This window comes from Eptatretus burgeri, chromosome 11 (genome assembly GCF_056783735.1).
Source record: "Eptatretus burgeri isolate ZD-2024b chromosome 11, Ebu_testis_v1, whole genome shotgun sequence".
Taxonomy (NCBI): domain Eukaryota; kingdom Metazoa; phylum Chordata; class Myxini; order Myxiniformes; family Myxinidae; genus Eptatretus; species Eptatretus burgeri.
In genome coordinates, this window is record NC_140971.1 from 59952289 (window position 1) to 59977106 (window position 24818).

Sequence of the window (24818 nt, forward strand, 5' to 3'; positions counted from 1 at the left end):
CATATCAGGTCATTGAATTCAACCACCAATTATTTTCAAGGTAAAAAGGTCAACACAGGCCTGATTTCTAAAATTGATGGGGCCAAAAACTATTTTCATATGTAGCTTTCAATGACATCTTGGATGCTGCTATCTTGTCTGTCCCAGTTTGTAGTGAGGATGTTGAGGTCACGGAGTGATTCACTTACCTTGGCAGTGAAATTCATGTCTCCACTGGCTTCGAGCCAGAGGTCAATAGATGTCTGGGTTGTGCCTGGGGAGTCATGGATTCACTGGAGCATGGGGTGTCATGTTGTCGGTACCTGTGCAGGAGGATGAAAGTCTGACTCTTCAGGTCCTTGGTGCTTCCAGTCTTGCTCTAGGGATGTGAGACTTGGACTCTGACCAGGGATCTGAGATGGAGGCTTATATTCGTTTTGTATCAGGTTTCTTCGGAGAATCCTTGGCTAACGCTGGTCGGACTTTGTGTCCAATGAGCAGTTGCTGAGAGAGACTCAAATGAGATTTGTTACCTGCATAGTCCATGAGCATCAGCTGCGGCTGTATGGACTTGTGGCTCGTTTTCCTGACGCTGATCCTGCTCACCAGATTCTCTCAGTGAGGGAGCCTCGTGAGTGGAGGAGGCCATTGGGCCAACCACGTTCCTCGTGATTGCAGCAGGTTGATCAGCATCTCAAGGAGATGGCGATGGGCCAGGCATCTGCCTGGGGGATGGCCAGAAGGAGACCCCTGGAGTTCTGGCGGAAAGTGAACACAGTGACGTGCTGCTCCGGCGCATGCTCCCATACCTGACGTGACCTGAGCATTGACAACTCTTTTTCTGAGGTCCACAGAAATGTGTCTTTATCCAGGCAACTCGCGCTTCCACAAACCAGTGTGGTGAAAACCAGACTCTGATGGTGACGAACAAAGTTTGTTTTTGAAATTGGGCAGGGCCACCCAATCTCACTCCTGATTGTCATCCTATTGATTGAAACACCTGACTGTAATTACCCCCTTAATTGAGCTGATTAACCTTGAGGTTCACATACTTTTTTCCGATTAAGAAATTGAATGTTGGATCATTTTGCTCAATAAATATTTGAAAAAGTAGACTTGTTTTGTGTAATATTTGTTTAACCGGGTTCTCTTTGTCGATTATTAGGACTTGGATGAAGATCAGATCACATTTTCAGTCAAATTTATGTAGAAATAGAGAAAATTCTAATGGGTTCACAAACTTTTTCTCACCACTATATATACAAGGTCAAAGCTTGTGGAATAGTTAGAACATTGAATGAATCAGGATGCAACAGAACAAAAGCAACAGTTGAGAGAGTGGGAAACACCAACAGCAGGGTTGAAGGACAAAATAGAGGGAGACATGAACAAGAAATGGGTGTGGGGAGGACAGAGGGGTATGGGAGAACACATGGGGTGGACAAGATGGATACAGAAGAATACTCTCGGGAAGGAAAAACTCGAAATTTGGAAGGAGTTGGGGTGGTTGGTGGTGGGAGTGGAAAGGGGGGGAGGGGGTGGGTGGGGTGGGTTGATAGAGGCTAGAAAATATCATGGTCTTTGATGGGGGTGATCTGAGATAGTGGTGAACAGCCATCTTGAGGACTTGGATGGAAGAATGAGATTGAAGAGAATGTGGAAGTTGGTTCCACAAGTGGGGGAAAAGAGGAATGAATGAGTGGAGGTGAGCAGTGATCCTGTATTTTGAGAGTTTTGCCATAAGGGGGTTGATGGTGGACCCCGTGCGTCCTGCAGACACCTGGTGGGGACAAAGTATGGAAAGAGCAGAGGGTGTATACTTTGTGGTATTCATATTTTAATCTCAATATCGTGTTTATTTGAATGTTATGATCCCAGATACCATTGCCAATTTCATTCAAAATTCCGCAGCCTTCGATTACGAATCTGCCAACTCACAAAATTTTGATATCCGAGTGGCCTGTGTGCATGATCAGGGAGGATGTCTTATTTCTGAAATTTATTGTGTCTTATTTTTAGGAAGTTTTCTTTTTTGAAATATATACTTTGATGTCCTTTCGTTTTGGCTTTCCATGTACCCTCGATTCACATGGGTAAACAAATTTGTAGATGTGTTTAACTGAAAATGCTGGCCATGTATGGTTCTATCTATATATCATTGATAAAAATGTTGGAGTTTTTAACCCCTTCCTCTCCCTGCCTTCACTCATGTTCAATTGCATGTTTAATATATTTCCCTTCCATCCCAATCCTGCTATCATCTCCTTACCTCCTTTTCTTTTTATTCTTCATTCTCATAAACTCACCTACCTAATCTCATTTCGTTTTTGCCAAATGCCTTTTTTGAATTTATTGCTCACACGTGAAATTATTTGCTACAGTACATATGACAATTAATGCATCATCAACTCACCCACCTATCTCTTTCCATCGTCAGTTACCGGAAAGGTGTCGGTCTCTTGAATATATAGGCCTCACCATCAGCCACGACCTCTCCTTGGCTGACTATATAGCAAAGCTGGCCTGCAAAGCTTGCCAAAAACTTTGCATCCTCCATCATTCCAAGTCATTCCTTGAAATATCACAACTACTAACAAACCTGCAAGGCCTTTGTCAGGACCTCATTAAAGTACTGCTCTCCCTGATGGGCTCCAGCCTCCATCATTACATGTTTCTCTGCAATTCTGCAGAATCTAAAGCTCCAACATTTATTGGCATCTCCCAGGATGAGGCAGAAGCACAAGGCCTGTTGCTCTCATTCCATTCCCCATCTCTATCCATGATATTTTGCACCACCATTAACTCTACCTTATCCAACCCTCAGACTTGCAGGTCTCTGTTTCCTCTCCTCTTCTCTTTTCCTGTTCTTTGCCTTGCTTGTTGCATCCACCTGTTTCTACACTCTCAATATGTTGTGTTTTTGCCCTCTTTCCCCTTCCTCTTCCATCCCCTTCTTCTTTCTATCCAAAGAATATATTGGTCAAAGAAGATCTCACATGAGCAATATCTCTCATTTCCCATTCAGGTTCCAGCTCCTTTGAGTCTCAACGATTACACGGACCTTCCATTTCCATCTCGTCTCCAACGAGTCCAAGTCTTCGTGATGTTCCTCAAACGCTTCCTGGAAAACTCTCGGTAAGATGCTTTTGGGCTGTGGTTTTGACCTGTTGCACCAATCACATCCATTCTTGGAAATGATTCTTTCCATTCTTCTTCATCTTCTTAATCGTTTCTCATATTTTAGGACTGATGTAAAATCTCAGCCAGAGGAATCTTCCAGATAGTTTTAATTTTGCCTTCGTGAATGAAAGGGAAATTAAAGCGAAATTAGTAAAATTGTGAATTACTATATGTGGTCGTTATTTAAGTTTGCACTTTGCGTCCTTCAATGAAATAATGCGCCATTTAAGCAGGAAATGAAACTTCAGTTAATTTTCTAGTATTTTCTGTGGATGCAACGTCTTACCTTTGTGGATTTCTGATTGATTGTAAATGATAAAATAATGTCACATTTCACAGCTAATCCTGGACAAGACAGAAGTTGTTGGTAAATTGTGTGAAGTTTCATTTGCTGCTTAATGATATACTTTTTTTCCTTTTGAAATGCGAGTTTTCTTTCCCTTTCATTTTTGACACTTTGTTGCTTTTCTTCTCCTGATTCGTAAGCTGATGCAGGACAAAATACCAAAAACACAAGTTTCTTGTTTCTTAGTCACCATTAAGCAAACGTGGTAACCAATCACTGGGAACTGTCCAACTTATGAACACTCTGCATGGAAACGTAAACTTTCATCTGGTCAAATAACCAGATTGTCTACTTCAGTGCTTTCTACATACTCTACAATTAATGTGGATGACATTTTGAGCTCTACACTTCCCTCTTTACACATATCAGTGGTATGCAACCCCACCCCCCCTCTCCCCCAATCTACTCCATTCCCTTATCTATATACTTTGCAGGCAATCACACAGTTGTTTATTCGGTGGATGAAAAGAACAAGACATTGATGAAAGTATTGTTGCGAATTCGCGCCCGCCGGCGTGCGAACGGCCAGGTGACTCGAATCGCGGCACGTCGACCACCGGACGGACAATTCAGTCGTGACCCTCTGGGAACTATCGCCCGGAGCCAGTCACGGGTGGGCCTTTAGACCTCACCACAATCGTGCCAATCGGCCACCCGTGTAGGATAGGGTTGTTCGCCAAACTCGACCTACCTAAGTACCCACGCGGATGGTAAACCGGCGATCGTACCTCGCGCAGGTCGACTCTGGACATGAGCCGCTTGGGCAGCCCGTTCCGTACTATCGGGATAACCGAGCGGTGTTATCATCGACCTCGACGGTTCAGATTAATTACCGGGATCTTGCACCCACTACGAACCCTTTACGTGAAGCAGGATGGAGATTCAATGGAGAAAAGACAAAGCGAAACGGAAACAGTTCAACATGCAAGCACTTTATTTACACGACACACGGAGAGCACACATATAGCAATTTAAACAATTATGCACAAAAAGCAAATGTAATACGACCGACTAACGCGTACACACAGCAACACTTATACAGTTCTACTTTACAAGACATGGTGCCACAAGATCCATACAAAAACAAAAGAAAAGGCCACCCTCAAAGACAAGGGAGCAGACGGGGCCCGTGGGCCTTTATGGCGTGGGACTTGGTAGACCGAACGAGTCCCACGAGACCGTTGCAGGTTACCTGCACCCTCGCGGTGCGATGTTGGGCGAGCTCTCTCTGGCGCTCCTTGCACGAACGCGCAGGTCCGCGCGACACAGCTGGCAGAGCGGCGCCTCCAGTCCGCGTCCCCTTCGCGACGTCCGGACTCTCCACCGACTGCAAGCTCCAAAGAGCGGGTCGCTCTACGGACCGCTTCTCCAAGACCAAGACGGGCAGAAGACCATGAACCGCCGACTGATACTGACACTCTCACCGACCGCTCTGACCTGACCTCCTCTGACCTGACTTCCTTGGCGGCGCCTCCGTGTGCCCTTTTATTTCCCCGGCACCCCGCCCCTCCCTTCGCGGCACGTGGGGTTGGGGACATTCCACCAGAGAAATCGGGGCGGGAGTTGAGTTTCCAACCGTCATTCTTGTTTACCAGAGAAATCGGGGCGGGAGTTGAGTTCCAACCGTCATTCTTGTTTACCAGAGAAATCGGGGTGGGAGTTGTTGTTGTTCCCCTTTTGTGTTCGTGGAGATGTTGACGGTTGCTGGCGGAGTGGTGAGGATGGCATGGTTGTTGAGAAGCAGGTGTGGTTGTGGTTGTTGTGAAGCGGCGTTGTGGTTGGTGGTTGTTGTGTGATGGCGGTTGAGACGTGGTTGGTTCAAAATAAAGATAGAACAGAAAAACGGCTATCTCAAAGCGTCGCAGCCCGAATGAATCACATAAATTCCCTCTAAACAACGGGTTTGGGGCTAACTACACATGTACTTAGAGATATCTCACCTACGGGCCCTTCATGGTGTAATGTGAATTTCCACAGCCGTAACAGTATGCTATCCACCATGGGAAACAAGGAGAAACTGACGTTTCTGGCATTAGCCTCTGCCACCCCCCCACCCCATGTTGTATTATGCTTCTCCCAGGTCCCAGGGTGGACTGCAGGGTATAATTGTACAATTTATGTGTTGATTGTAACCTTTCAGAAGTCTCATTGCAGTGATTGTTGGTCCTTTGGATCCATGAGCAAATTTGCAACTTGAAGCCTTCCAGCATGGACGCCTTGCACAAATCTTTATTTTCTCATGCGGAAAGGGTTGTGCTTATATTTTTGCAAGTACTTAGAGCCATTGATTTTCTCTTATACAAATGGAACGATACATTTCCCATATTTAAGGGGAGCTATTACGGCAGCACTCGGTGTATTTTAACTTTATTGAGCTGTACAATCTGCATAAATGCTCTGTTGTGTCCGGTCACTCTTTCACAACCCTAGTGGCACTAAAATCTATGCGGCAAGGTTATAACTCCCCATGGCAATAAAATATCGAATATTCTGTTGCAGGCATTTATGGGTTTGCATTTATGGATTTTCATGAGGTCACTACAACACTTGGAGACCAGGAAAAGTTTCCAATGAGGCTGGGTGCTCAACTCTGCTGGCATTGCACTTGAACAGTGAAATTGACGTTTGGATGTTATACACTGTACCAAAGGTGCAGTTTTATTAAATTTCCAATAGAATCCCAAATAACTACAATACCGGCTGACTTCACTTCCCCAACTAAAATATGATGGTTTGGCGACCACCTCACCCTCGACAGTTAGGATTGTTTTACACAGTGATTAAAACGAGGGGTAATGAAGGTGGGGAACGAGATCTAGCATGGGAACTAATATGCTTGGTGTAACCAGTGAAGTTGGTGTAACTAGGGAACTAATATCCATCCCTCCAATTGGAACCATACTCTGTGCAGAGTGTTGGTGCTGCCTAAGCAGTCTCCTTGACTATTGGACACAATCATGGACAGGTCACCACTCCAACACAGTATACCAGCAAGCTGACACTCATTTTTGCTGACCTCAGAAGGGTGGCAGGCAGAGTCAATATCACCTGGTATTAATTCAACAGCCGAGTGGGATTTGAACTCAGGATCCTAGGATCCCAAGCCCACCTCTCTAATCATTAAGCCAACACCAAGCATGAACTAATATGCTTCCCGTCAAATGGACTGTTTTACTGTATAGTACACTCTCTCCCAGCTTAGTGTCCCAACTCCATTAATTCACCCCTCCCCCTCTCCTATTATATTATTAACGATTTACAAACCATTCCACCAAAATACAGCAGGCATGTGTATGGTGATTTTTACCATTGCCACAAAAGGTGGACTGAGGTTGTTTTCACCCTCATCTGTCTGTTTGTTTGTCGGTCTCTGTCTGTGAGTAGGATACCTCAAAAAAGTTTTGGATGGATCCTGGCAAAATTTGGTTGAAAGGTTTGGTTACGTGACCAGGACAAATTGATTAGATTTAGGTGAAGATCCGGATCCGGATACAATAATTTTTAATTTTTCTCGTCGCTCTTCACCATTGAGTGATGGATCCAAAACGATATGGAGCATAATATTTCAAAAAGTTATGGAAGAATTTTGAGAAAACTTTGTGGATGAATTTGGGTCGGTGACGAGAAGAAGCCGATTCGATTTTGGTTAAGTTCCAGATGCAGATCCGGCCTATCGGTGGGATGTAAAATGTAAACTTTTCAGCCTGACTGAGGTATGGGCTCTACAGTCAGGTCAGGTATGGGAGCATGTGCCAGAACAGCGCGTCGCTGCGTCCACTTTCCGCCGGTACTCCAGGGGCCTCCGTCTGGCCATCCCCCAGGCAGATGCCAGGCCCATCCCCATCTCCTTGAGATGATGGTCAACCTGCTGCAACCATGAGGCACGTGGTCGGCCCACTGGCCTCCTCCACTCATGAGACTCCCTCGCTGAGAGAATCTGGTGAGCAGGATCAGCGTCAGGAAAACGAGCCACATGTCCATACAGCCGCAGCTGACGCTCACGGACTATGCAGGTAACAAATCTCATCCGAGTCTCTCTCAGCAACCGCTCGTTGGACACAAAATCCGACCAGCGATAGCCAAGGATTCTCCGAAGACACCTGGTACCAAAGGAATTAAGTCTCCGTCTCAGATCCTTGGTCAAAGTCCAAGTCTCGCACCCATAGAGCAAGACTGGAAGTACCAAGGACCTGAAGACTCGGACTTTCGTCCTCCCGCACAGGTACCGGCAGCGCCACACCCCATGATCCAGTGAATCCATGACTCCCCAGGCCCGACCCAGACGTCTATTGACCTCTGGCTCACAACCTGCGGAGACATGAATATCACTGCCAAGGTAAGTGAATCTATCCACGACCTCAACATCCTCACCACAAACAGACACAGACAGGACAGCAGCATCCAAGATGTCACCGAAAGCCTGGATCTTTGTTTTGACCCAAGAAATCCGTAATCCCAACGGCTCCGACTCCTCATTCAGCACCTCGAGGGCCCCCAAGAGGATGTCTAAAGTCTCCGCAAAGATGACTGCATCATCTGCAAAATCAAGGTCTGAGATCTTGACATTGCCAAACGATGCACCGCAACTTGATCTCTCCGACATCCTCCCAAAAATCCAGTCCATACAAGTGCTGAAAAGTGTGGGGGCAAGTACACACCCCTGACGAACTCCAGTAACAACTGGAAATAAGTCAGAGATGGTACCACCACACTTCACAGCACTCTCAGTACCAGAGTAGAGTTCAGACATCAGATCGATCAGTTTTGGTGGCACCCCACGAAGACCAAGAATCCTCCAGAGGACATCCCGATTCACTGAATCGAATGCTTTACAGAGATCAACATAGGCTGCAAGCAGCCCCTGCCGAAACTCTCGTCTGCGTTCGGTGAGGACACGAAGTGCAAGGATACGGTCAATCGTTGACCTCTTTGGTGTAAAGCCTGACTGCTCTGGACGCTGGTGCTCAAGCAGATGGTGGCGAACCCTATCAAGAATTATCCGAGCAAAGACCTTGCCCGGCACTGAGAGCAGCGTCACCCCTCGGTAGTTGTTGCAGTCTTGGCGATCACCCTTCCCTTTCCAGAGAGGGACAACAAGGCCCCTCTTCCAGTCAGTTGGGATGATGCCTGTGTTCCAGGCAGAGCACAAAACTGCATGCAACGACGCGAGTGCAGCATTTCCACCAGCCTTGAGAAGTTCGGCATGGATGCCACAGATCCCTGGAGCTTTGCCCCGTTTCAACTGGTTCACCGCAGCCCGTGTTTCCACAAGCAATGGTGGACCACAGTTGATTCGAGGGTCAGCAACAGGGATTGTAACACCCTTGACGTCCAACTCGACAGCTGAGGGATCAGCCTGGTACAACCGCTCAAAGTAACCGGCCCAGCGGGCCTTCACTTCAGACTCCTCTGTCAAGAGCCTACCACTCTCTGCTCGAACTGCAGTGCTCCGAGGGATGGGCTTGGATGAACGTAATGCGCGAATTCCCCTGTAAGCGGGACGAGAATCACCTGTCCACAGGTGATGCTCTACCCCCTCACAGATTCCTCGCACATAGGCCTCCTTGTCCACCCTCAGTGCACGTACAGTTTTACGCCTCAGCTCCCTGAACAGCTCAGCTCTGCCATTCAGCCTGGCCCTGCGACTCTGGTCAATGGTATCCAGTGTCCCTTGAGAGACAAAATTCTTCTTTGCCCTGCGGTGAACTCCAAGGCATCCACCGGCAACATCAAGGACGGTGGTCTTGAAGGTGCTCCACAACTCTTCAGGACGCCCCAAAGCACCCAGACCCCCCAAGTGTCCACTCAGCCTGTTCGCAAACTCCTCAGCTACTCTCTCATCCCTGAGCTTGGCAACATCCAGCCTAGGCTGGGATGGTACCATTCTCCAGGATTTAAGGTGCAGCTTTAGAGTTGCTACAACAAGCCTGTAGTCAGTATTGAGGAACTGAGCACTCCGGTAGACCCTGCAGTTCTGGATCATCCTCCAACGACCGTCAATGAGGACATGGTCAATCTCCTTTGCCACACCGCCAGTGTTGGAATACCAAGTCCAGCGATGAGCTTGCGGGCGCTGAAACCATGAACCAGCCACCCTAAGTCCATGACTTCTTGCAAAGTCAAGGAACTTAGTGCTATTCTGGTTCATAGTTCCTGACCCATGGGGACCAACACACACCTCATAACCATCCCTATCAGTTCCAGTCGATGCATTGAAATCCCCCAAGACTAGAAGTGTATCTCGTCTGGGGCACTGATCAACCACAGACTCGAGTGTGGCGTAGAATGTGTCCTTCACGTTAAGATCACTCGCCTCAGTCGGAGCATAAATAGAGACCAGGGAAATGACACCTAAGGAGTGACGAATCCTTAATCTCATAATACGCTCGTTGACCGGTGTTACCTCAATTATCATTGGGGTCAGCTTATTGGACACAGCTACAGCAACTCCTTGGGTATGGTAACCATCAGAGCGACCAGACCAATAGTAGGTGTAACCACCCACCATTATCTCGCCGCAATCCGGTCTCCGAACCTCAGAGAGAGCTGCAATCCCGATGTCCAAACGCTTGAGCTCAGATGATAACAGAGACAGGTGATCATCCTCTCTTAGGGATAGGACATTCCAGGCACCCACCCGAAGGGACCGCCTCAGGTTAACCCAAGGAGACCGCCGTCTGGTGGACGACACCTCAGCACCACTCCGACACACTCTCCCGCAATCTGACCCAGGGATGTTACCCCGTGGTTTCCCTCCTATCAAAGATTGGGGGTCCCGAAGGCTTTGCCCCAATCCCATCATCCGGTGAGCTGCCCTGCGAAGGGAAGCTGCACAGGAGGTACTCCCACGGAGTGGGTTTTCAGATTTTTTTGCGTTTTTGCGTTTTGCGGAATGAAGCGTTTTACGGTGGCTGGAGTGCAAATCCTGCCACCAACCTCCTAATAAGAAGTAACCCAACTGCAGGAGGACGTCCGCAGACACAGTTGGGCACTAGATATGGATGGCCGTTGGCTCACAAGGAGCTCCTCCGCCCTTTGACAGGTTTTGTTTTTAATCCTGCTGGGTGTCCATATCCAAACACCCTCCTCACCAGAAAACCTGGTGGGGGAGACGGTTTAGTCGCCGACAACCCGACCATGGAACAGGTTAGTACAGGTTTACATGGTACCTGTAGCAGGTCACAGATCGAACCTGACCTGACAAAAATGTAAACTTTTCAGCCTGACTGAGGTATGGGCTCTACAGTGCCATTCTAATTTTTCATTGTTTTTCTTAAAAGCAAATTTTTTTTTTATGAGAATGAGTTGTGTGGAGCTCAGAGCTGCTCCAATAGCTCGAAGATAGCATTTGTACCTTTCTTTGAGCTGCTTCGCCTGGGTTTGATTCCTGAACCAACTACAAACTGTCAGCTAGGTGATTCATATACTGTAGACATGTTTGTGGATGCCACCAAGGCCCCTTTAGGGGTTATTGAAGCTATAACACAAAGGTTACATTGTTGCATCACACCAGCCTACCTTTTCCCCATTATTCAGAAAATGTAGCACATGAGTTGCACTATAATATGACAACGCATTGTAAATACACTCAATAGTATGATCACACAGCATCTCAAAAACCCCTTTTACAGCCAAGTAGCCATTAACTTGACTGTCATTCTACTTATATTATACTTGCAGTCATTTGGCAGCCACACTGTCTTGTCAACATTTGCCAGGAGAATGAAAACCATAATGTCCCCAACATCATATTCTATTTTAATTCATTGTTATTTGTAAATAGCGACACGAATAAGCAATCGACGGTATTTAAAATATATTGTTGCTTGGGAGAATTTTACTGTAGTCCTGAGTAATGTCGAACCCCCAAAACTGCCACTTTCACGAAGGTTCTGTTTGCCATGCTTTGCCATTGTCAGCATGAAAGGTCTGGTGGCAACACTGAGGATCTTTGTTCATGTGAGATGTAGTTGGCACTTCTTAGAAAAATGCCAAACCATCGTTTTTGCAGTTTCATCACAAAAATGAGGCTTTTTGATTAAGCTGCTTAAATAATTATTATCGATGATTCAAGAATGAGATTGCACTACAGCTCCATGTATTTTCTGCTTCGATTCCCAGCCGTCTGGTTCGTTAATGACAGGAGGTACTGCACTGTGGACCATGCTATGTTTCACAGAAGACATTAAGCTACCAAGCCAGCCAGCTGTCCTATTTGCGATATTGATGTTGAAGGTATCGTGGAGGCTTTACGGAGAGTACACCTTTGGGCTGCTAACATGACAAAATTATCCAAATAGCTTGAGTTCACTTCCCCTAAATATAATTCTTCCTGGTCTATAACCGCTGCAGTGGCCACATACAAATCAAAGATTAGTGAATCTTTAATGCATGCAATGTTGAGGCAGCTTCGATGTGGTAGGGCACTTTCAAGGGGTGTTCAAAAAGTTAGACGAGCAAGAAACTCATGATAGTGACATTCACAAAATTTTATTTATTTTATTTTATTTTTTGTAAATATATATTTTGCTGGGCTGACAGGATACAATCACCTTTCATCTGTCTAGCTTGGTTTCAAATCTTGACCCAGCTATAAACTGCCACCCTGGTGTTTCACAGGCAGGGCGATTGATAAATGTGTGTGCCGTCCCTCGGATGGACGTTAAACTCGGCGTCCGGTCTGCCAGCATTAGTTGGTGGATGTTAAAGATCCCACGGTCGGTGTCCTTCACAAAGAGTAGGTGAGTTAATGCCAGCACCAAATTATTGCCCTGGCTACAGCTAGGATGACAATGGAAAACCACCAAAGATGACGCTTGCCAAGAGCCTGCTTTGACAGCACCAACACTGGAAAGAGTCTGACACATTGATGATGATGATGATGATGATGATGATGATGATGATGCAGTATAATTAATAAGAAACCAAGTAACATTTAATTTACTGATAAACACCTCACCATGCTTTGATTTCTTTTTTACTTTTTGGTGTCTTTTAAACAACTATTAAAGTCTCTTTTGTAAAGCTTTTTTTAAACTCCATATCTTGCACTGGAAATTGTCATGTTTGGTTCATCCCAGGAGTTTCTTGACCTCTCAGGAAATCGAGAGTCTGGTTCATGGTGTTATTTGTACTAACAGTGACATCCTCTAATCCTAAAGTCTCAGTATCTTTTTTTTTCATGTTATTATTACGCAGATTATTTGGATGCATCATGGGTAGGACTCTCTGCAATTTACTATTGCGAAGTCGAGAATCAATGCTTGGGATATCTGAAGGTGTAGCTCTGACCCCGCATGCTCACCTACCCATAGCATGGCCTTCAGGTTGAAATGCACCTTGAGACATTCGCTCCATGTTTGAAATGGATGCCAGGCTTCAGTTTTCTATTGCTGTAATGTGTGTGCGCCCTTCTTCCCAGATAAAGCTGCTGCACGACCGTGCCTCATCCCGCCTCGCCGTAACCGTGCTCTCTGCTACAGGAGTGCCTCCGCGGGACGACGGACAGGCACGCAATCTTTACATCAAGATTTACTTCCTGCCCGATCGCACGTACGCAGCCTGCAAGATGAAATAACCCGTCTCACCACACGTTTAAACATGACACTTGTGTTATGCACATACATGCCTGCTCGATTAAAACAAAACAAAAAACTTTCATGGAACCACAATACCCACAGATCTAATGATGTGGTATCTAATGATGTGGACTTTGTTTCTACAGAATGCATTGCATGACACGGTAATTATGCACAGTTGCTGTGGTAAAACAATCATTAGCTGTCCTTCACTTGCAGGCATCGATGCTTTTGAACCACGGACGATGAGACGTGTAAATACCAGAATATTAAATCGGGAGTAGTGTCGCCTTCAGAGGGACAGTGTTTGAGATTAATTTTGATAATGGAATGACAAAGGATAAGATGGTCCACTTACTGTTCCTGAAGATGATATTTTGGTTCTTCGAAGGATCATAAATGAATGATTGCTATGAATATTGCCCATGGGAAGAAGTGCAAATCGATGACACCAGCAGAACAAGTTTCTTTTTCTCCAAAATTTTGAACGATATAAAAAAGAAAATAACATTCGCTTTCAATCACTTTTTGGATTGTGACAAAATTCCCGTCTTTTGTACAAAAGGCAGGAATTGCCATCGGGATTCACATCTGAGCTGAGTCGAGATAATTTTCTGTGAGATGGATGGGGAATAGAAAGTTATTGGTGACTAGTTTAACCACAAATGGGGTGTTCCACAATTATAAAACATTTACTTCTTTCCAGGGTACAACCAAATGAGCCAGACAGGTACAGGGCACAGAAGCCAGGAAAGTAAATTGCATTGATTTTGAACGACGGGATCAAGCGGCAGTTCAAATGACACACGTCATGTTAACGGCAATACCATGAAGCCCTTTACAAGATTCCAATTAATTTTTTTTTTTTTTTGTACAGTCCATAATGTTTTTGTTTTTAATGAAAACGAATGACTTGCGATTGAAAAGGAAACATCAAACCGCTTCATCAAGCATTGTGACAGTCAGGTAGTAGCTTCGAAGGTGATAACAAACTACCAATTTATATAAATAGAAGGATGCTGTATGTATGAATGTCTAAATGTCTGTCTGTCCATTTCCTCTCACCACTTTGCACATCATCACCAAATTTTGGAGGCTTACAATTCTACGTAGTTAGTCTTACAATTCTACTGAGTTAGTCTTACAATTCCACTTATGGCATCTCATCTTACAACAAACTCCTAAATGTATTCCTTTCAGCCAAGTTCCAAGACTTGAAAGTCTACGCATAAAGCAGACTTTTCTCAAAGCATTAGCCATGCTGGATGACACAGCATTCTGGTGGACAGAGCCTCCAACTCAATTCTGTCATTGAATTGTTATCCCTGCACATGTAGTGAAAGTGCGGTTAAGCAATTGCTTTACTTTGTCTGTCTGTTGGTCTGTCTGTCTGTCTGTCTACAGACATCAGTCTATGATTGAGGAACAACAAAATTGAAATTTGATTTTATATTTTGCACACTGGAGAACACAAATTGGAACATGGGTCTCAGAACACAAACGTGCAATTTAGCAGTACTTTGGCTCTGAATTTGGAAAATTGTACAGGATCTTGTCTGAAGTGTGCGTGCGCACAGAGGAGTAGGGTAATTGTTTTACACTCTCTGCCTGTCTTGCAGTCGAACAAAATTGAAAATCATTCCAAACAGGAAACATTGTTTTTAGGGACCTCATAAAAGACACAAACAACAAGCGCAAATAACAATTTTTTAACGTGTTAAATAAGGTGGTGTAAAAGATGGTGCATCAATAGCCGTAAACTTCTGAATTTTTTAAAAATCTTTCATTTTATTTTAATTGAATTATATACTGGAACACTGCAGAACACAAATTGCCTTCTTGTTACTTCCAAAAACCTCCATTTTTGCAGTACTTGGACAAAATATTACACCATTTTATGCCATCTCGACCAATCAAATTTGCCATGTGCTCTAGGGCAGGGGAATATCGAGATTCAGACCAAATTTTGGCTGTAGGAAATATTGATCATGCTCGGAAATGCAAAGCAGGTGTTTAAAAGACCCTTCCCATGTCCTTTTTCTCAAGATTGCATGGGGTAAGGTATTCTATGAACTCTCTAGTTCCCTCCCACTGAAGGTGAGCGGAGGTTAAGTATTCACCCGTTTGTCTGTTTGTTTGCCTGTGAGCATGATATTTCAAAAAGTTATGGACGGATTTGGACGAAACTTGGTGGACAGTTTGGGTGTGTGACAAGGACGGATTTATTAGATTTTGTTGAGGATTCGGATCTCGATGTGGAAACTAGAATTCTTGACAATTGAGAGATAGTGCCAAAAACTATATATTGCATGATATTTCAAGAAATTGTGTACCATTTATGACAAAAATGGGTGGATGAGTTGGGTAGGTGACAAGAACAAGCTGATTAGATTTTTGTTAAGGTATGGAGGCAATCCTGCCTATGAGTGGGATACAAAACGTGAACTGTTCAGCCTGGTGTAGGTACGCACTCTCCTGAGTGTCATTCCAGTTAGCCTGTCCCCCGCGTAGCGGAAGATTAGATTTTGCAATCAGTTCTGTGTATGGGTAGGTCTGTCTGTCTGTCTGTCTGTCTGTCTGTCTGTCTGTCTGTGTGTGTGTGCGTGTCTGTCCGGGCCATAATTTTTTTTTTTTTACAATTTTCAGCAAAGCTTTCTTCTGAGAATATGGAGAAGAATTAATGATTTGGTCAAAAGTTCAAAGGTCAGTGTCACATAAAATCGGCAATTTTCATCCAATTGACCTGAAAATTTTAATGTCATTTCAGCTTTTGTAATCTGTAACTGTTTTACTATTCTAGCTTTTGTCATCAAATTTTCAACAAATCTTTATGATGAGAATATGGAGAAGACAAATTAAGAATTTAGGGAAAAGGTCAAAGGTACCGTTTCACATACGGAAGAAGAAGTCTGAGTACAAAGCGGATGGGCATTGCATTTTCAGATGCTTTGTTGTTGTTTTCGTTCTCTGACCCTCTCAAGCTATTGAATACAACACCATTCCACCACTTGTCCATGACAGGTATATCCTCTTGTTCTTATTCATTATAAAATTCTGGGGAGCATTAATACCTAAAATTTGAGTTAAAAACAAAAATATTTTCGGAAATATGTAAATACTTAAAATATGTAATTATCTTTTCTTATCCATAAAAGGTATTTTTGATATCGATCGATTATATTAGCCAGTACCATGTCATGTCAAATTCAACTCGGGCTATGTACCAATAAAATATAATTCAGGTAATGATAGCTGAGGTCTTTTAGGAAACTATGCCCTGGACAAATGAAGAAAAGGCTTTTTCTGTAGAATCCTACATAGAAACATAGTCCTTCGTCCAAACTCAAAGAAATTTCAAGATAAATTTTTTTTTAAAGCAGACACCCCATGCAAATTGAGAGTATTCAAATGGTTGAAGAAATTTTGAGAGCAAGGAGTAAGTTGTGCACAACTTACTCAAAATCAACGGTAACAGACCAACTCATTCTGGACGCCCTTAATTGAAAATTCCTGAGGTCATTGAGAGGGTCCAACAGTCGGTCGGAAACAGTCCAAAAAAGTCACTCCACCGTCGCACTCAAGAACTTGGACTGACAGTGTCAAGTCTCAGGAGGATTCTCCATGATGACATGAAACTTTATCCATACAGAACACGAGTCAGACACAAACTCACTTACCCAAAAAAAAAAAAAAACATCTTGAAATGGATTGGTGGTTTGTGGAGAAAATGGAGTAGTCATCTTGATTTCTCAACGACATTTGGTTCTCTGATGAGGCTCACTTTTTGCCGAATGGAAAAATCAAGTCAAAGAACAATGTCAACTGGGGCACAGTATTACCTAATGAGGTTCGCCAGAGACCCTTACACGCAGTCAAGTACACGACCTGGTGTGCAATGAGCAAGAATGGCAGCATTGGACCATTCTGGTTTGAATATGAGGACAGTAATGCCATGACCTTGAACTCTGAGCACTAGATTAAGTGCTGAATGAGTTCTGGGTTGCTCTTTGTCGCAGGAGAAACTTTCAAAGAGAAGAACAATGGTTTCAGCAGGATGGGGCAACCCCTCACACCGCAAATGAGTCCCGTGAGTGGCTGACAAGCTCCTTCAGAGAGAGAATAATTAGTCGATGCTTCAGCATCGAGTGATTTCCACATTCCCCTGATCTAAGCCCACGAGATTTTTTTATATCTGGGGATATCTCAAAGACAATGTGTAAAATGATAATACATTCCCTGGAACTCACTGATGAACCTCCTAAAGTTTGACGAAGATCCGTTCGGCCATCTGAGAAAAATGGTAACACAGACACACATATACTGACAAACAAACATCTATCAAGGCATACATCCCAAAAATAATTCGAGTATCGTTCTTTTTTTAATTTTCTTTTTTTTAAACCTCACTTGCAATGGCCTTTCTCCAAAGAAATCATTTTATCTTTAAGATTTCATTTTCACATCCTTCTGAATTTTCCATTTCAATTGAGCATTGCTAAACTCAATTTTCACCAACATGAATTGCACAAAATTGGTAATCTCCCAATTAGCATGTGTTGCAACAAAGAACGAAAATAACAACTGGATTGTTTTTGCTCTTTTTCTTTTATTTTTTTTATTTTATTTACTAAGGTATAAGGTTTGTGGAAAGTGCCATCACACAAATTATGCACACACATGCAGATCGAGACAACAGACAAAACAGAACTTCAAATCAGACAAACCTCTAATGACCTTGGGGAAAGTGACGCAACTTCCCAGGGTACTTTGGGTACTTGTTTCGCCATTTTGTGATGTCACTTTTATCTCCGCAGTCAGTAGGGTAATTAAGGAGAAATATCCTACCACCTACCCCCCTACCTCATTGGATGCCAACCCATGACATTTATCCGTGATCTGTCCTCTAAATACTAAGTGTCAAGCAAGGAATTTGCACGTACCATTTTTTAGTCTTTAGTTATTTAACTTTGCCAGGGTTGGAATCGAACCGTCAACCTTTGCATAGGTTGACGGGCTCAGAACTGATCCTGTAATGTCTAACCATTACATCACTGAGTCCTGGTGAAAGCTGATCTGGCTGTTGTAAGCAGAGATGCCCAATTCCCTCCAATTAGCATATTTCTTCATTATGATCTGGAAATTGGTCAATTATACATGGGGTCTTCAACATAATAAAGTACCACCCAACGAGGTAACACAGAAAAACATTGAGGTCTCTTGGGTGATTATGATTATGTCGTTACCCTCACTGAAGGATTTGGAGAGGGTATTGCATTTGGGTCCGTTTGCTTGTTTGTTTGTTTGTCTGTTCGGCTGTTTGTCTGTCTGTTTGTCCGCACAGAACTTTCGTATTTTTCTCCACAACCGCTTATCGGATTGAGCCAAAATTTTCACTATCGCTGTGACAGCTCAGGTGGAATGTTTTGATGATAATTATGACATCATAGATCACGTGGTGTGGCAGCCATATTGGAAAGACAGAAAAACTTTGGACCTCTGTATCGCTGAAACCACAACAAGGAAAAAATTGAAACTTCGCACATAGCAAGTACTCCTCATGAGGAATGTGTGACTTTTTTATGATGTCACAGGTACCCTCGTTATGACGTCATAATTGCAGATGTAGAACACCACATCCGATCAGTATGAACAATTTTGAGGGTCCACAGAAATAATAATGACGTCATCAATCACGTGATTCAGCAGCCATATATATTTTTTTTTAAACCTTAAAAAAAAAAGAAAAATATTTTTTTCTCTGAGTGGCTGAACATATTAAGACAAAACTTTACAAGTATGACTGCCTGTCCATAGGAACAAAAAGTTCAGACACGTGATGCCATTGGTCTCATGGTTTGGCAGCCATATTTGATTTACCCTAAAACCTATAAAACAAGCCGGTAGGCAACATGGCTGCTCGCTCCAGATGGAAAGCTGGCCGACGCGACTCGCCAATATTCATGTACATGCTATCAATCAATTTTGCACAATAAATATGATTATCACAGCCCTCTTAGTTTGCGCCCAGAGACCCGCCTTGTGAAATTTCAGGCATGTTTTCAAAGAGACTCCAACAAATGGCAGCCCTGGTAATTCAATTTATCTATTCGCTAAAGATTTTATTTTTTATAAGATGCTGTAAGACATTCTCCTTGGACACAAAAAAAACAGGTCCCTCGGAGGTCCAGTTTCGGAGGTATTGATTTTTTTTGTACAGTCCACAATAAGTGTACGATGTATGATAAAGTATTTTAGCTGTTGCGAAGCAACGGAGGTGTGCATAGCAATCATTCATTTTTGTGTACATTCCAGCCACATTGTACACATTTCACCCAAGTTTCATGAAAATCAGACTCTTTCTCTTAGAGATATTCGCAATTAACCATTTCTGAAATGTTCGACACGTACTCGCCCAAAACCTATCTCCTCCTACAAATATTTTTTGTTTGGGCTGCAAATTGGCATGAAGGGAGCTCGATAGATTGCGCACAGAACTGTAAGCTTCGATTTTTCGATTTTTTTTTTGATTTTTTTTCGATTTCTTGACCACTTCAAAGGGCTGTTGCTCGGGCCCGGGGTCCCATATTCGAAAGCACACGATTCCCAGAAATATTGGTCCTACCTACCAAATTTCATTGGAATTGGTTGAGTGGTTTAACCCCTAGGCTTGATCAAAGTTTCGTGGACAGACAGACAGACAGATGGAAATGTCCAGAATAAGGGTGCTCAAGAGCAGCCAATAAGAGCAGCCAAAAATATTCTTCTCCAGAACGGCTGGACAAATCTCGGGGAAGCTTCACACAAGTGTTGCCCAAGCCATAGGTTTACAAGTGGCACATAGCAACTACTCATGGGGAATGAGGGTGGTATTTTTATGATGTCAATGGTGCCTTCGTTATGACGTCATAATTGCATATGTAGAATGCTACATCCTATCGGTATAAAAATTTTTGAGGGTCATCTTGGGATAAAATGGTCCACAAAATATTTTTGGATGACATCATCGGTCACGTGATTCAGCAGCCATATATATATATTTTTTAAAAGACCTTCATAAATCTTCTCTGAAATGGCTGAAAAGATCGAAGCGAACCTTTACACATATGACCACCTATCCACGAGTAACAAAAGGGTCACACATATGATGTCATAGGTAACATGGTTTTGCAGCCATATTGGATTTACCCTTAATCCTATAAAAATACACCACTGAAAAGAAGTTCTGGTGTGGGTTTGCAATCTCTGATTGCTCTTTTTCTTGTTTGTATAAGATTTTGTACGCTGCTCATAATTTCCACATTAATTTCATGAATTTCTTACACAGCATGTATTTCTTTCAGAGCATATTTTATGCGCCACAATTTTCAGCACCCAACATACTGCAGAAAAACAATAGCTATTGGATAATATTTCAACATCATTGTCAACTACTTGATAAAAATTTTGACCTTTGTTTTCTTCCCTTTCTTTCCTCTAAGCTATGGGTTGACCCGTTTATGTTCCCACTTGAATTCCTTGCTCATGATGCAAGTTCAAATCCCGTATACTGTACCATGTGTTTGTCCATTGTCAATGAAATGTTCTTGTAATTCATGTAAAAGTACACTGACTCCTAATATTGTTGTCCTGATATGACGAGCCTTCGATGAAGGTATTGGAAAATTAACGAACATTTCACACACCCTTGATTTATGTTGTCTGCTATTATTCCCTCTGTTGTAGTTGAGCCTGAACAGACGCTTTATCCCTGCCTCTTTATATTTCTGCTTTACCCCTTCTGCACTGACTACAACCCTCTCTTTGAACCACAGCAAATTTTACACCATTACCAATGAACAGACAATGTTGAAGAAACTCAATTGATTAAAAACAACCTTCTAACCACAGGGATAAAAGTAAGAGACGCACGCGGACGGCTCGCCGAACCCTGCAGCCACACTGGGACCAGGCATTTGTTTACGGTGGTGTACAACGACGGGACTTCCGTGAGCACATGTTGGAGGTGACGCTTTGGGACCAGCTGCAGGTGCCCGAGGAGGCGAGCGAGTTCTTGGGAGAGGTGAGGGCTGCAGGGAGATTAGATTAGAGAAAAGTGATCATGGGCATGGCATAAAGTTGAACAACCTGTTATGATGTACGTGGTTAATACATTGTGATAACAAGCTTGATGACAAGTCACGGACATGTGATTATCCCAAGAACGCTGTGATACAAACCTTCAAAAGCCTGACTCGCCACAAACCCTCACCCTATAATATAAATACTGCGATTTTTAACAACACATTATGAAGAAACATTAGTATATTTGAATAAAATTGCCCAAATAGTTGTTTGTGACCAAAGCAAAATTGATGCATTGAGAAAGTTCTTTCAAAAGTGAGTTTGTTTTGCCAAAGGACATTATTCACATTGCTGGCTCTGGTTCCCAAGCTCTGATGCAAATGCCCTGATCATTCATTCATCTGTGTGATTTATGGTATATGTTTGGTGGTTGTGATTGTTTTGCTGCTTTCCTGTTTCATTGTTGCTTCTTGTATGCCCATGTGGCTACTTTTTGGTGATAACCTGCACTTTATGGCCTTGAAACACGAGGATTTTTCAGTGGAAGCCCCGGTGACTAAATATAAATGTATTTTCACTGCTCTTCACATTTAAATGTCCTAATATCTTTACTTTTTGTGATCAATCTTTGATTTTTACAACTCATTCTGCTTTTCAAACGAATTGCAAAATATTACCTTTCTTCACGTTTGCAACATTCGATATATACATTGAATTGCAAGACTGTTCATGTGATATTAATTTTGCATGATACTGGCCCAATCACCTTTTATGTCCTTTTTTTGTTTTGTTTATCTTGCCTATTTTTCCTGGGCTTTGTTTGTTGTGGTCTTACCTTTGTAAGGCTGTATTTTATTCCTGGAACATAATTTCTCATCCCTTGCATTGTTTGTTTCTTGGTCATGTCCTCCAGGTGCTTATTGAACTGGCAACGGCCTTGCTGGATGACGAGCCCCACTGGTACAAATTGCAAACGCATGATACCTCCTCAATTCCACTGCCACGGCCGTCTCCATTCCTTCCCCGCCGCCGTCCGCCATCTGAGGGAAGCAGAAAGTTGCAACGTATGCAATGTCACCATTCTTTCTTGCTTTCCTATCTCACTGTATCAGGTGCGAGGATTATTTTGAAGGAGTATATTCAGCAATTTGCACTCGGTGCCTACTCAACTAATATAAGCATAGATTGGGTTTTTTCAAAATAAACTTTAGTTTTTTTCACACACACACACACACACACACACACACACACACACACACACACACACACACACACACACACACACACACACACACACACACACACACACACACACACACACACACACACACACACACCTCTGGGATCTTCAAAACGATACCTGGAAATGTTACTACAAACAAACTACAGTTGGAAGCTGTCCGAGGCTCAACGACAATCTTGAAAAGAGCCCTCGGAACAAAACTTTGAGAACAAGAAAACTTCACAACGTGGTCCATGAATTGTAATCCCTTACTGAAACAGAGGTGGATACTTTAAGACCTGGGAGGACTCTGTTCCACCTCCTGAAGCCTGCAAATGGAGCTAACAACCAAGGACACACATACACATTTTTGAGAATCTATTATAATAAATGTCAGTGTGTGTGTGTGTGTGTGTGTGTGTGTGTGTGTGTGTGTGTGTGTGTGTGTGTGTGTGTGTGTGTGTGTGTGTGTGTGTCAGTGTGTCAATGTGTCATCTCCATAACTCCAAAACTATGAAACCTATCAGCCTGAAATTTTGCATGCATATGAAGGGAACACCAAGGAAGTGCATGAGTGAAAATTGGGTGTTTGCGTTAATTAAAACACACCTTTTGAAGATAATTAACGGCTTATTTAATAATATCCTTTATCAAGGCTTCATCCTTGGTTAACCCCTTGGGACAGCCCACTCTCCCTCACTGTGGTCTTATAATTTGCCATATTTTTTTTGGCCTGCTCAACAATGTGTTGACTGGGAACAGGTCGCAACGGTTTCTTACTGATTAAGCTCTCAATTTTTTTTCTTCACTTTCCTCACTCATATCATCGAATGCTGATCTTCATACCTTCAAATCACTGTATACAGTGCCTTCAGAAAGTATTCACACCCCTCGACTTTTGTTACATTTAGTTGTGTTGCAGCCTGCATTGACAATGGATTTATTTAAATTTTTTGTCACAGGTCAGGTCAGGTATGGGAGCATGTGCCAGAACAGCGCGTCGCTGCGTCCACTTTCCGCCGGTACTCCAGGGGCCTCCGTCTGGCCATCCCCCAGGCAGATGCCAGGCCCATCCCCATCTCCTTGAGATGATGGTCAACCTGCTGTAACCATGAGGCACGTGGTCGGCCCACTGGCCTCCTCCACTCATGAGACTCCCTCGCTGAGAGAATCTGGTGAGCAGGATCAGCGTCAGGAAAACGAGCCACATGTCCATACAGCCGCAGCTGACGCTCACGGACTATGCAGGTAACAAATCTCATCCGAGTCTCTCTCAGCAACCGCTCGTTGGACACAAAATCCGACCAGCGATAGCCAAGGATTCTCCGAAGAGACCTGGTACCAAAGGAATTGAGTCTCCGTCTCAGATCCTTGATCAAAGTCCAAGTCTCGCACCCATAGAGCAAGACTGGAAGTACCAAGGACCTGAAGACTCGGACTTTCGTCCTCCCGCACAGGTACCGGCAACGCCACACCCCATGATCCAGTGAATCCATGACTCCCCAGGCCCGACCCAGACGTCTATTGACCTCCGGCTCACAACCTGCGGAGACATGAATATCACTGCCAAGGTAAGTGAATCTCTCCACGACCTCAACATCCTCACCACAAACAGACACAGACAGGACAGCAGCATCCAAGATGTCACCGAAAGCCTGGATCTTTGTTTTGACCCAAGAAATCCGTAATCCCAACGGCTCCGACTCCTCATTCAGTACCTCGAGGGCCCCCAAGAGGATGTCTAAAGTCTCCGCAAAGATGACTGCATCATCTGCAAAATCAAGGTCCGAGATCTTGACATTGCCAAACGATGCACCGCAACTTGATCTCTCCGACATCCTCCCAAAAATCCAGTCCATACAAGTGCTGAAAAGTGTGGGGGCAAGTACACATCCCTGACGAACTCCAGTAACAACTGGAAATAAGTCAGAGGCGGTACCACCACACTTCACAGCACTCTCAGTACCAGAGTAGAGTTCAGACATCAGATCGATCAGTTTCGGTGGCACCCCACGAAGACCAAGAATCCTCCAGAGGACATCCCGATTCACTGAATCGAACGCTTTACAGAGATCAACATAGGCTGCAAGCAGCCCCTGCCGAAACTCTCGTCTGCGTTCGGTGAGTACACGAAGTGCAAGGATACGGTCACAGATCTACTCAAAATACCAATTATTGACAAAGTGGAACATGTTTTCAGAATTTTTTACAAATTAATTAAAAATGAAAAGCTGAAATGTCTTGTGTGAATAAGTGTTCAACCCCCTGAGTCAATACTTTACAGAAGCTCCAATGGTAGCGATTACAGCTTCAAGTCTTCTTGGGTATGTCTGTATCAGTCTTGCACATCTGGATTTTGGGATTTTCTTCCATTTTTCATTACAGATTTGCTCAAGCTCTGTAAAGATGGATGGGAAGCTTCGATGAATAGCAATCTTCAAGTCTTTCCACC

General features: G+C 43.7%; 1 protein-coding gene across 3 annotated transcripts in view; it reads left to right on the forward strand.

The window, feature by feature from the left end:
- Positions 1-24818, forward strand: part of LOC147017197 (regulating synaptic membrane exocytosis protein 2-like) — a 352541-nt gene that overhangs the window by 232881 nt on the left and 94842 nt on the right. For all 3 annotated transcript variants that reach the window (XM_085846651.1, XM_085846649.1, XM_085846650.1), the window contains exons 11-14: positions 3005-3114; positions 12927-13057; positions 20971-21142; positions 22058-22208. In XM_085846651.1, the coding sequence (XP_085702777.1) occupies positions 3005-3114; positions 12927-13057; positions 20971-21142; positions 22058-22208 (564 nt within the window). The remainder of the gene's footprint in view (positions 1-3004; positions 3115-12926; positions 13058-20970; positions 21143-22057; positions 22209-24818) is intronic.